This window comes from Polyodon spathula, chromosome 3 (genome assembly GCF_017654505.1).
Source record: "Polyodon spathula isolate WHYD16114869_AA chromosome 3, ASM1765450v1, whole genome shotgun sequence".
NCBI lineage: Eukaryota > Metazoa > Chordata > Actinopteri > Acipenseriformes > Polyodontidae > Polyodon > Polyodon spathula.
The window spans coordinates 62,282,415-62,297,134 of NC_054536.1; the positions used below are offsets into that span (position 1 = coordinate 62,282,415).

At 38.0% G+C, this 14,720-nt stretch overlaps 1 protein-coding gene across 1 annotated transcript in view; it reads right to left on the bottom strand.

Moving 5' to 3' along the window:
- Nucleotides 1–14,442, bottom strand: part of LOC121313281 (exostosin-1-like) — a 113,843-nt gene extending 99,401 nt beyond the window's left edge. Inside the window, exon 1 of the mRNA XM_041245652.1 lies at nt 12,749–14,442. Coding sequence (XP_041101586.1) covers nt 12,749–13,707 — 959 coding nt within the window. The 5' untranslated portion in view covers nt 13,708–14,442. The remainder of the gene's footprint in view (nt 1–12,748) is intronic.
- Nucleotides 14,443–14,720: the final 278 nt, after the last annotated feature.

A 14,720-nucleotide genomic window follows, 5' to 3' on the forward strand; every position in this document is an offset into this window, starting at 1 on the left:
GTTTTTAATTCCATTCGTCGCAATATGCAATTCCAAAAAAATGCTTGTGATATCATTATTTTTTTTTTTTTTTTTAATGAAGCCAAAATAACAACCACTATCATGGTTTAAAATGGCTATTTGTTGAATTATCTGTTATATGCAAAATGTTATTGCTTCATAACATAGAAGAGTTAGTAATTTTACTGAGTGTGCAGTACTTGGAAAACCGAGTGTACCTCTACAAATAATTCAAACTAATGAGAAAAAATGTACAGTTGTATGCTGCTTTTAAAATAATCCACTGCCTGCCTGCCTGCCTGAATGAATGCATTACTGGAAGAATGATTATTCAAAAGCACTTTAAAATAAAAGGTAGGCACAGGATATAAAAGACGTTGATTACTGGTAATATGTTTTTTTTTTTTTCTTAGAATTATGAACTCCACACACAGAGTGAACTCTACCAAAGGAAAATAATAAAGGGTGGCAGGTTTGATATCAGTGGAAGAAGCCACAGACAATACAGAGTGAGTAAAGATTGAATGAGACCAAGACACATTTAAATTTTAAATGTTTTATAAAGGTCTCGAGAGAAACCCAGGTAGCAGCACTGCAGATGTCCTGGATTGGGATGGATTTTAATTTTGCCCAAGAAGTAGCCAAGCCTCTTACCGAGTGTCCTAATGGTCTCTTACTGATATTGCTGTGAATGTAGAAATAAATTCAGTGCTCTCCGTACATCAATTAGGTGGTGTCTAGCCACTTCTGATTTATGGGGTGTTCGGTAACAATCATGAAAAGTTATGAGCTGGTTGATATGAAAACTTGTTACCACCTTAGGTAGGAATTGGGGATTTTGCAACAGACAATCCTGTCCCTGAATGACTGGAAGTAGGGTTAATCACCAGTGCTTGGAGCTCACTTACTCTCCTTGCTGATGTCTGGGTTTCTGTGTGCTCCCCTCTGTGTGCTTAGGGTGCTCCCCACCCTAGTTGTGAGGCATCTGTATACAGGCAAAGTGTCAGGGTTGTTGGGACAGCTGTAGTCCCATCTTGCCTTTGTTGCAGCTCCTGGTGAAACCTTGATGAGGAGGGAATCTGAAAGGGTTCGAAAGGAGACACCTCTGTGTGTGTCTCATGTGTAGCCTTGCATCTCTTACCAGGTAAACTGATGATGCTATGTGGCCCAAAAATTGTTGCTGTTGGCTTGCCTCCTACGCTGAATTGACTTGCCTTTTGATGAATGGCGTTCACCTTCTCTTCCGTGAGATACTCTCTTCCTGAGATTGTGTTGAATTGTGCCCCCAGGAAGATTAACGACTGTGTCGGGCAGAGTGATGATTTGTCCTTGTTTACCAACAGACCAAGGTCATGAAAAAAAGATAAAGAATTGTGTTTCTACACCATTTCTTGGATGGAACAAGTACTAACTAATGGTCTGTGTATGGATGCCATTGCTCCGCAGATGTGCTGCTACTTCGTCCATTACCGTGGTGAATACCCTGGGTGCTGTGGAGATACCGAAAGGAAGTACTTTGAACTGGTATTGACAATCCTTGATGGCAAACCGTAGGTATTTCCTGAAATCCTTGTGTATTGGGATATGGAAGTAGGCACCCTTCAGATCTATTGAAACCAGCCAGTCCCCTGGTTGAACTGCTTTGATGATGGTGGCCAGTGATAACATTTTGAACCTTTCTGCCTAAATGTACTTGTTCAGACCTCTGAGGTCTAGAATGGGTCTGAACTTCCCATTCTTTTTGTGAATTAAATATCTGGAGTAGCGGCCCTGCCCTTGAGAAGATGAAGGGACCCATTCTATGGCGAGGAAAAGGAGCATAGATTTTCTCTCTTCCTGGAAAAAGACTCCTTCTGGATGTGACCATTCCATGAGACCCGTTGATGCTGGAATGATATCTTGTATCCATGTTGTACGATCCCCAGGACCCAGGTGTTTGATGTTATTTTCTGCCAATTTGTTAGAAAATGTGACACTCCCCCCCCCCACTGGTAGATGTGAGGGGGTGTGAGCGGACAATGTCAGGAAGACGTAGATTGGCTACCTCTTCCTTTATTATAGCCCCGGCAGGATCCCTATTACCTGAAACTTTGGCTCTGTTGAAACCGGTTTTGTCCCCCAAATGATGATTGGTTTGGCTGCTGTCTAAACCTTTGACCTTGAGCAAGTCACTTACCTCCTTGTGGTGACGTTGTTGTAAGCGACTCTGCAGCTGAAGCATAGTTCACACACCCTAGTCTCTGTAAGTCGCCTTGGACAAATGAGTCTGCTAAATGAACTAATACTAATAATAATAATAATAATAATAATAATCATCTGTATGATGCACAGGTATTGCGATGATAGTGTTTACTTTAGGCAATTTAAATTACTTTTATGATTTGTAAATATCCTGTAGAATTTGTCTACTCTACGAAGATGTGGTGGAGCAAAAGCTGGCTTAACCCTGAGAGCCTCAACAGGCCTCTAGACTCCATCAGGGAAGGGGAACCCTTCAAAGACTTTCCTATCCTTTGCATCAATGATTTGAAAATCGTCCTCTTCAGTACCTGTCTGGGTAGTAATGTTGAGGGATGATGACACTCATTTTAAAACCGCATCTGCATTTGTATACACCGTTGCAGTACCGTCTCCAGCCACTGAAGCATCTTCATCCTGCTCAGGGTCCATGACGTCATCATCTCCCAGGCTGTGTGCGTCTGCAGAGTAATCGTTTTCCCGTGCACTCCATGCTGTTGCAGTATCAGAAACTGCCGGCCAGTTTACTTGCTAGTGAGGCAGAGCCTGCCTTGAGCCCTCAAACTCCTGCAGCCACCGGAAAAAATATCTTTGGTCACTGTTGGCATTGTTAACAGTGCAGGAGTTGGTTGAGCATTCACTGCTGAAACTTCAGTAATGCCTGCCACTGTTTTAGGAAGCACGTCATTCTCCCTGCTGTCTCGGGTGTATTTTGCAGTTCTCTTTTTTCAGGGGAGTCATGCTCCATTTTTCCCTGGAACTGCTTGGTCTTTTTGTTGTTGTTGAGGATGAAGAGTGGGTTCTTTCAGACAGCAAAACTGGGGGCGATAGAGCCCTTCCCTCTTGTATCCATGTGTCCGACATGTCAACACACATTAGACATACATTTCAAACACAAGAAGGTGCAAGTGGGGAACCACACTGTGGACAAACAGAAGGCATGTGTATAACACACTGATAGAAAATAGAAAATAAACTATTAGAAGAAGAAAAAGAAATAAAAAAGTAATATATAAAACACCCCCCACCCCCATGAATGAAGCACAGTTATAACTACGTCCGGACCCAAGCATATGCAGGAGAAATTTGGACAATGCTAAAGGATGTGGGAGGTTATATAGGAGGAGGAGGGACACTACTTTGGTGCCAAGAAAGATTATATCAATGAGATTGTTTGTTTTTTTTCTCCTGACTGAAGCAACGTGGAAACTGGGAGTTCATTCTGTGTGTGGAGTTCATCATACGAGGTAAGAAAGGTAAATACCATTGACACAAGGTTTTTCAGTGTGAACTTTAAAAAAATAAATAAATCACTTGAACATTTTTTATTTATTTTTTTTGCAGAGAGATTAAGGGGACAAATGAAACCGACTACACTCTAGGTGTATGTCTTGGTACCAAAAGGCAAGACACATGACTTTTATCTGCACTGTAAGACAGTTGTCAAGAATTCTTAGATCACATCACTGCCTTGACAAGAAGGATGCCAGCTTAATTTATATATTACAAAAGGTTTATATAGGATTAACTCTAAGCTGAAAGCTTGCTTACAGTGCAGCCAAAACAAAAATAAATATGTGCTTAGGTTCATTTCTACAGCTGTCGAAGCCCACTGGGAGAATACTAAGCAGGAATATTATTTTTGACTTGGTGGTGTGCTTATTATGAAACACACACACATATATATGTGTGTGTGTGTGTTTGTCACCTTTCAAGCAAAATCCTTTTCTATGCCAGTTTCTATTAAAATTCTTAAATTTACTCTATACTGTTACTTAACAGTGTGTACATTAATTAAGCGATGTATAACATTTCATTACACATGTGGTATTACTATGTTTAAATATACTTTTTTAAAGTAAGAATTCAATAGAAAAAATAAGCATGTACTATTAGATAGAGCAAACTGCCCTTGTAGTGTTAATGGGCATGGAATTCCTACAGTAATCTCAATTTGCACAATAAAAGTATCAAGCAGCCATGTTGTCTAAGACCATTTTAACCCCTCACCCCCCGTAGCTCTAATCACCGGCTGGCTGTGTGTTTTTTGGTTGTGCTAGGAAAGGTCAGACTGCCCTTCTCAAGGGTTAAAGAGAACAAGCATTCCTTTGCAATGGTTTAAGCTGCTTCACAATGGAGCGGTAGCTGGGAATTGTTGAACAAACAGTGGAAAGGTTGAGTAACTCCGACTTTACCCACTGGCACCAGCACATTATTCATTCTAATCCATCAAAGAGACATGAATGTCAACTACAAAGTGCAGCGTGCTACCAGTAAAATGGTGTAAAAAGACAGGGGAACATTTTCGATTCGTATCTGCTGAGGTGAGGGCAAAGGCAGGGTAACAACTGCTGCTGCTTGCAGTTTTAAATATTTGGAGAATGTATATCCTGTAGCAGAATCAACTCACTGTGCTTCAGAAAGGTGCAAGTTTTGAAAGCCATTTCTACCCATAAATGGCTTTAGTGGCACCTTCACTTCCAAGATTTGCAGACAAAAAACATTTAAAAAAAATTTTTTGAAGGGTTATTTAATAGTCAAAAAGTTTGAATGCAATATACTATCAATGCATGGTTTGATTTCAACTGACCCCTTGAGATACAAACCAGCAACGATTCTGCAAGAAATTTCAAACTGTTTATCAAAGGCAAATTCTACACCTGCTTTAAAAGTGTTTATGTCACTCAGTTACAAAGTTTCTATTGAAAAACACGGGTTTAAACAGTTTTGTAAACTAGACCTAATAATGGAGAACGCACATCAACACACTTCCATTGCACCTTACCACATTCGGTAAAAAGCTGACTGAAGTAACCAATAGGACATTGCCTTATCATGTTTTAATGAATTAATCCAGTCATGCCATGAACAACCCTGTTTAGGAGTAAAGTAGCATTCACTCAGCAACTGCCCCTCCCACATCAATGAAACAACAAAATGCCTACACTGTCCCAATGGAACCATTACCACTTCCTTCCTTTCAGTCCTTTGTTCACTTACTGTTGTGAATCTCAATGCTGCCTGTTCCTGAAATACAATAAACCCTTCGATGACAGTCACCCTCCCAAACACACAAACAGCTGTAAATTCTAAATTAGAGCTATTAAGTTTTACATAGTCTCACTAACTTGTGCTATAAATGTATAAACCAAGCCTCTACATAATTGGACACATGCTATTCTCTCTCTAATCATAAATGTGACATTCAAACAGACAGGACACCTCCATATACCTCGAAATTCTGACACCTTTAATAGCATGCACTGAAGTATATCCAAACCTAGTTTCATCACAAATGAAAAAGTGGTTTGCTATATATAAAGTTAGTATACAGACAAGATAGACCAGACTCAAAATACCTCGAGATTATCATGCACTCAAATATCAGAGTAACAGAAAGGCAGTTAGACTGACTCGGAACAGACAGTCAGGCTGACAGACAGACAGATTTTCTTTAAATCGCCATATTCTTCCACTATCAAAAGCATATGTATGAAAGAATGTACTCAGCCAGTTTCATAATAATTCATGATCTAGATACATGACCTGCACATGTACGCCTCCACTACAGAATATGCACTACTGGGGGATAAAAATGGGTTTAGGAAACGAATACACTTGAAATTCCAGAACAAGCCCTTGTCTCAGTTTAACACCATTACATGCACACCATGTAAAATAAATAATGTAATCTCAACACCTGAACAAGTGTATTAAACTTTTGAAAAAAAATATAAACTGCTATTGACAAGACAGGTTTTCATCATAAATCCGTTATTCTCACAGACAGTCAGGATTTTATTAGGCTCGAACTGAAACACCTGTCGTTAAGAAGAGAATGTGTAAACACCATCCTGCAAAGAATAAATAAAAAAAAAAACTCATACTTGAGTAAATGGTAGTGTGGGTTTCATATTGCACCTATTAGATACAATAAATGCAGATTACAGATTAGCAATATTGACTTGGTACTGTAGTGGCAACACCAATGAGACTACAAATAGAACAAGCCATCAGTACTGGCAAGTCTTGGTTGCATAGAAACAAAAAGTTAAATCTGTGCAAGCACTTCTCTTTGGGACACCAAGCATGCCTTTCAAGATTGAGCTGAAAACACAAAACAAATGGCACGTAAATAATTATAATTGAAAGGGAAATACCACCCCGGAAGCAATTATAATGATTATACAAGGCTGGCTGGAAAGCCACTTTCACCAAGCATGCAAGCAGTTGAGCATCAATAAGCAGATATTTACTGTAAAATAACTGTTGAATTATTACTGGGAGAACATTTGCAATGCAGGCGTTTCCCCAATGGAAGCATATAGAGGTGCCCACTGTATGTTCATGTTGCCAATTTCTCAGTTTCAAGACATCAAAGACCCCCTGCAAAGACAGCATTAGCCTCAGATCATACCAGCTGAAAAGAACCACCCATCTCTAGAGGCCCAAAATGTACACTGTCAAAGATAGCTTTGTATTTGTTAGTGAACAAACTGGAAAACAAGGTCAGCCTAGTTGCAATTGCAGGATTTTTTTTTCTTCATAATGGCTTCCAAGAATATCAGTAGTTTTGTTTTTGGCATGAAAAAGTGCCTATTTTGGATTATGTATATAAAGCAACACCACAATTACTGTTTGCAGGTTATGCTAGACTAGCTTATGTGTATGATAAAATGAAAACTATTTTCATACAGTCTCTCCGACAACACAGGAGAAACGGAATTACCATAACTTCCCCTTGTCCAATTAGACTGCATGGCTTCTCTGTATGGATAAATAGGTTGTATATGGAAAGAGTGGAGCCAAACACACACACACACATATATATATATATATATATATATATATATATATATATATATATATATATATATATATATATATATATATAGATAGATAGATAGATAGATAGATAGATAGATCGATCGATCGATCAAAAAGCCAGCTGCCCAATGTTTCGCTATGTTGTACATATTTCTCAAAGCAGCATGTGTTTGAATCAAAACATTGGAGGTACACTTATTGTTTATATTCAAATCCATGATTTATTCTTACATGATGTAATGGTATTCTATATATTGTGACATCATCTTTTACTTTCATCTTTAAATCTGTATTAATTCTAATTAACATTATTTTATATAATGTTAATTTTATATCCAGTCTATTTGTCTGTTTACTTTCTTTTATTCTGTATGTCGCATTGTCTAAATTTTAGCTGTTCCGATACAAACTTTACATCATTTATGTCATGTCCTTGACTGGTGAAGTGCTGTACTATTGGTTCATTCAAGTTTTTTTTTTTTTTTTTTTTCTAATTAATGAAAGGTGGTCCTGAATTATTTTATATAAAGTTGTTCAAGTCTCTCCAACATATTTTATTTCATCACATTTTTCACAGGCTCCTCCATAAATAACATTGCTATTTTTAAAGTAGGTATTAGTATTCATGTGTTGTTCTTATGTTTAATTATATTTTTACTTTTGTCCATGTACTTACAGACTTTACATGTACTAGTGCAAATATTTGTAAACCTATTCTGTCAATTATTCCTTTATGTTTACTGTGAACTAAAATATTACCTACATTAGCTTCTCTTTTGAATGCTTCAACTGGGGCAAATACTTTTTTCAATTTTTCTGAATTATGTAGAAACTGCAAGTGTTTCCAAACTTTCTTAGAAATATCAGGCAAAAGTTTAGAGTAAGTCATTGCTAATGGGACTATTTTGACCTTTTTATCTCTATTTTTATAGTCTTTTTAGTTTATCCACTTTTCTTAACTCCGTCTCTATAATTCTTTCTTTCTATCCTCTTTTTTATTATTTATTTTTAATACTTTTCTTTGTTTTACATAGTCACTTTCTTTACCGAATATTCTTCATATTCTTATTCCTAGCCCCTTTGGGATTGCCCTTTTAGTGTGTATTGGATGCCCAGAGGACATGTGTAAATACTGGTGCATGTCAGTAGGTTTATAGAAGAGGTCAGTCTCAATTGAACCTTCTTCAAGTTTTACTACGGTATCTAAAAATTCTATTTCTTTTCTTGTCCATCGAAGGTCCACCTTAATATTACTGTGCATTTCATTTGCTATTTTATGAAACTGGTACAGAGATTCTTCTCCATTTGTCCAAACTCCAAAAATATCATCTATAAACCAAATGTATTCTAAAGGTCCTCTTTCCAAATTTCTAAGTAATTGTTCTTCCCACTTCCCCATGTATGTACTGGCAAAATGCATTCCTAATTTAGATTCTATTGCTGTACCATCATTTTGTTTGTAATTCTTATCAACAAATGTTAAATAACTGTTTTTTAAAACATTCTACAGATTTCATATAGTCATCTGTGTTCACTATCACTAGTGCCAAACTTTTATCTGCTGGTCTTATACTTATATCATCATTATTTAACAATTGAGCCATAGCTTGTTCTTCAATAGTGGTTAAATTAAGTTCATATTTGTTTCTTTAGTCCTACTATTGTTTATTGTTTAACTGCAGTACTTCAATATACCATACATATCGAACCATTTATCATTTCCATCCAGAGGAGTCCAATATTCTGCTAATCTCATGCATCTCTCCCACTTCCTTAATTCGCTGGCCAGTTTATCTTTAGCAATGTATTTTTTAGTCAGTATAAACTTAAGTCCTTTACTCAATACTGTCTTTTTGGGATGTGGTTAAAGTTTTACTTGATAAATTAAATACTTTGTCTTCTGTCTTATCTTTAGTGTATTTGGTACCATTTCCATTTTTGGGTTTCCTATCTTTCTGTTTTGAATGATCTTTTTGAAGGGTTTTTACAGGATCAGCCTATAATGATCTTTGCTGCAGATAACCACTCTACATTTATTTTACTGGTACTTCAGACTCTACAGTATTGCACACTAATGAGTTACCAGATACTGAATGTATATAGCTCCAGGGCACATTGAGATTATCAAATACTTCAGAGAGAAGGCAGAGGATTCAACTTTTTTTTTTTTTTTTTTTTTTTTTTTTTTTTTTTTTTGCAGCTAATCATCATGCTAGCTGCTACTAAGAAGTGGGCAGATGTCTCATGGGAAAGTTAACTCCTGCCCTTCTCTTCCCCTCCCAGGAAAGTTGTCAATGAATCCGAGCCAAGATTAAATCAGCTTTGCCAACTCTTGCAATTTAATTGAGTCACGTGACATTCCAACATATATAAACCGAACCCCATGTTGCAATATAAAAAAAATTAAATCAAAAAACCAACACACAGATAACTTTTTTTTTTTTTTTTTTTTTTTACAGAGACATAATATAATATTAATGGTGTGGAAATTAATGTGTCCTGCACCCAGTGTAAATACAATGTACTTAAAAAGATCCAGTCTTTCATGAGGGAAATTCAGTCAGACAAGATTTAGTATAAGGCAAGTTGCTGACACTGCTCATTTCAGTAACACTTCTACAAAAAAAACAAAAAGCTGTATAAACAGACCAACCCTTCCAATAACCTTGTAATTAATAAAATAAATGTTTGATTATCCAAAAACATCTGGTGCAGCTAATTGCTAAAAAAAAAAAAAAAAAAAAAGATTACTATTCTTGTATGTTTTCAATCCCCAATCTCTCCTACCGCTATATTAAATATTAACTACATCTCTGATTGAAGTCTAAATAACAGTTCTCAGGGTCACATACCCATACTATTTCACAAGATTACTTTTGGTTTGTTTAATATTAACATTTTACGATTGTCAAGCATTCACATTGATACCCAACGTTTTGCAGGTCTCATATTTACAGCAGAAAGAAAGGATAATTTCAACAATGCCCTTTCTTCTCCCGATCAGCTTATTTAAAAAAAAAAAAAACAAAAAAAAACTGCTGGTTAAGTGAAATAATTGTAGCATGAAAGAATATCCCATGTTTTACTCATTGTAATTAGGAAAGGAACTTTGAGGTCTGTGGACATTGAGAAAACGCTCAATAAGCTATCCAACTGAATGACATTACACTGACTGAAGGAGTTGTACTGATCTAAAAGCTAATAAGCAGGAACCAGGCTGGAAAAGATCCTGCAGTGACAATAATGTGCTGCCCAGGGAGGGGATCCCTCAATAGCTAAATAAATAATTCAAATAAAATGAAGTTTTTCTTTTTTTCCCACTTTTGTATCACAGGGACTGAATGTTTCATGTATGTTAGCCAATGCACATGTACTGTTAAGTAAAGGCAGGTTTAATTTTGTCACAAAGTTCCAATTTAGGGTTCCTTTTAAAATGCATCCTTGCCATCGTTTGTCTTTTATGGTACAAATATCAAAAAAGCCATAACACTGTGGGAAATCGGAACAAAAAAAAAAGTGGTTCATTTCACAATACAAGTATAAAATAAAATGTGCTTAATTTAGCGTGGGTATCATTCTAGCTAAAGTGGACCGATACCTTGCATCTAATCATTTTGAGATTTTTTGGTATTTGGAAATAAGCTTTAAAATGATGCCATTGTCCTGGTCATCCGCACAGATGATAAATGATGTCAAAGGCATTTAATTAAAATGTGTGCACTTTACGCAAGATTGACATTAGGATGGGATCACCGCGGGGGCCCACACGATTCCCACGGTACGGGATCACATTTCTCTTGGATGGATGGAATGGGTGGAAACGAAACTGGCAGGAACAGGTGAGACTGAGAATAAAGAATTTTAAATGTCATGGGAACTGATGGGCGCAGGACTGAAGGCTGTGGGAATGGGTGGGAGCAGGACTGAAGGCTGTGGAAAGAGCAGTACCAAACTTTAGTTTGTCAGATGAGCTTCAACAAATTGATGTTGTAATTTTCACCCAAACAATATGAGATGTTGTAAAATTAAACCAATGAAAGGCGTACACAGACTTCTGAGCATCCATATATTTACCAAAGATAGACACTATAACCCTCATATCAACGACATTTTAATTGACACACCCCATTTACTGAAGTCACTGGCCCACCCATTCAGTAAAACCCAACCACATTAAAGACATGAACTGATTTTAAATACGTCATCCTCACAAATAATTGGAATAAACTTATTGGGAGTTCAAGTTGGAGTAAAACTCAAGACTATGGCCCTGGAGTTTTTTTTTTTTTGTTTATTTATTTATTTATTTTTTTTTATCAACACATTATGCATAATAAAAAGCTTTAAGTAGGTTTGCGTTACTCCTGTAATGGAATTCTTGTAGCGAATTAAATTTTAAAAATTAAACTTGGAACAGGATGAGAATGAAAAACACAAGGAAAAAATTGGTAACCCGAAAAATAGCCTGCCTGAAAGGTGTCGCATTTTGGTGTTCGCACAGCGTGTCGCTAAAAGAATTTTCTCTTTCTCTTAACTAATACGGATGCCCTGCCCTACACTGTCAGAATGTGTGTGTGGGGGGGGGGGGGGGGGGGGGGGGGGGGGGGGCACCGACATTTAAAAAGTGCGATGTGATGGGACAGGACGGGACTCCTGTGTCACTCATCATACAGGGCACGAGTCACACATCTCTTATTTTGCAACTGCACAACAACTACACTGGAGCCATTTCCTCCATCACATGTGGTTTATGTCTCATCTACCATAAATGGAGGAAGCCACTGCCCAGGATTTGGTCCACTTCAGCTGGTGTATAAATTCGGCATTTTATTGTCTGTAACACACACCGTCGCACCATAGTTTCAATTGACATAAACAGATGCAAGGTACAAGTCTGCAAAGAGGGCGTCGCAGACTAGACTGAACTTTGTCATAAATCTGCTCACTGTGCATACAACAGCGGGGATCCCGAATGATGGACTCTCTTATCTGGATTAAAATGATGCTTCTCATCTGTGAAGCACACTTCACTGTTAGTGAATTGCACAAGCACAGCATCTGTGGGGGAGATCGGTAGTTGGCAAAATATTAGAATCTTGAATTGACACTCAAGGTTTTATATATATATATATATATATATATATATATATATATATATATATATATATATATATATATATATATATATAACATATTTTGGTCTGACAGTAATGATTTACACAAACACAGTTTCATAATTTAGTGGTGTGTTGGCCTCCATTTTTCATTCACGCCTAAAAAGACCTAGCAAGTTATCCTTTATCAGATTTTGTCAGGCCTGACAATGTGTTCTAATGACATTAACCAAGGAGACTGCAAAGTTTAAAACGACAGGCAGGCTGACATATGACATGATGATATGACGAGATGGCGGTGACACAGATGTTGTTCTGTTGGAATTTTAACGACTGTAATTTACGGACTCAATTACACGTGACAGATTGATGAATCTATACTTCATACATACTTAATAAACAACAAGAACAAGTTAAAACCCCACAGTGCTATTCCTCGAGCGCATACATCCTGGAAATAAATGTAGTGCTGTTGCAGTGTAAGGCGTTAACTGCAACTATGTACACAAGTGCAACATGTAATAATCACTTTAGTACAACTGATAAGAAAAACTGAACCCTTCACTTACTTGTCATATTCTGCGTTGTCTTTATCGCAGCGGGCGTCCTTGTGCTTTTGCCAGTCTTTGCCGTGTTTGCAGGTAGTCAGTAGGACTACATCCTCCGCATTGTGTACATGGTATAAGGCATTCCTAGTGTCTGACCCGATCCCTGTCAAATATCGCTTCCCCTTGAACACCAGCATGTACTTCCTAAAAGGTGGAATTGTATTAAACTTCAAATAGCCCCTGTCCCCACCTGTCCTGGGGTGATCTTTAGAAAATAACGGGATAGAAACATCAAAACGAGGTCTAAAGTTCTCGGTCCCTATGCTAGCTTTTGCCAACATGGCCTGGCCGATATCAAACCCCAAGTCTTCTGTGTAATCGGGCCATGTGCCCGAATATAAATTAAAAATTAAGTGATTTCTACCATTGTTCCATAGGGGCAGGTTTTGGACTTTTGTTTTCAAGCTATGGACATACTGAGGAGAGAGCTGGTCTCTGTCTAAAGTATCCAAACTGAGGACGAACAAACAGGCTTGGCTGGGGTCTGATGTGTAGAACCTGGATGTCTCGATCGCGGACAAAATATTTTGGTAACTTTCTGAGATTTTGTCCCCTTTTTGTTGAGGATAGGTGTATACTTTAAAACCATTTTTCTTGCAGATTGAGAAATCAAAGCAGGACTCCATGCGACACCGTTTACCTTTGTAAATGCTTGCATTCGCGTCCCTTTTCTGTTTTGGGGATATGTGCACGTTGTAATCCTCGTTTTCCGATTGATCCCATGGCATAAACGGTTGTAAATGGTCTGAAAAATGCCGCCAGGTCTGATCCGGACCCGAATGTAAACCATTTCTGCTATGATCCTCACGCCGGTTCGGAGTCCTCCTCCTAGCTCGAACTTGCAAGCCTCCAAAGTAGAACAGAAGACTTAGACAGACGCCGACGGACAGCAAGATTAAATAGCGTTTTTTGGCCTGCATGTGTCCTATCTGGATCGATATTTTTACAAATAAATTCCAAAAAACACGAAGTTTCCCTATCACCACTTCCAGATCCAATCCGCCATCTTCCAGCCTGCAAAGATTTCAAACTCTCGTCTTCCACCTTCTTATTCCGTTCCCAAATCCTTGGATTGGTCCAGCGCATGTGGGCGACTTCTTTATTCTTTATCTTTCTCCACTTCTGTCTATCATTTTACAAACCGGTGTTGGTGGTGTATCGTCTAATCTAGCAACGGGTTAACGACTGTCTGTTTTAAACACCCGATGTGTAGCCGTCAGTAGCCGACTACAAGCTCGCTGAAACCGGCGAACTACTTCCACTGTGTGACTGCCTGACACTCAGCCTGAGGCTGTGCCGGTTGTGCTGCACAGCACAGAAAGGTCGAAATGCCGCAGAGATGTATTTTAACACCATGGACCGACCAACACACCACAGAATCGGAAGCGCAAAAAATATGGGGGTTACTTGATGATTCTTGAATAAAGCTCGCAGTTTATTTAAAGCACTGTAACCATACAAATCCCTGCATTTCTCTCCCTTTGAAAGCAATCACAGCAACCAGAGGTTGTTATGAAAAACAACCACGGCTTAAAATATTCCAGTTTCGATTTCTCTGGACAGTGAGAACTCGAACAGAGTTGCAAACTGGAAAGTCTCTGATCCTAGTGTCCAGTTACCGAATGCTCAGTGGTTCCGACTGCTACACTATAACATTCCAATCTCCACACTACGGCGTCTAACGTCATACCATCACGCACAGGACAGTCCCATTGGCTAGCGTCATATCCGGGTAGACGATGCTTCCGCTGCACCCATTCATAACTCGAACCACGTATTCAAGTGAACATACCAAGATATTAAAGCGAATAGCTGCGTTAATATGTTATTTAATTTCCATGTATAAACCTCGCCTACTTTTGAGTAATTTTAAAGAATGATTTACAAAGTATATTTGTGGGTACAGTAATTCTACTTCAGAACACGTTTTTAA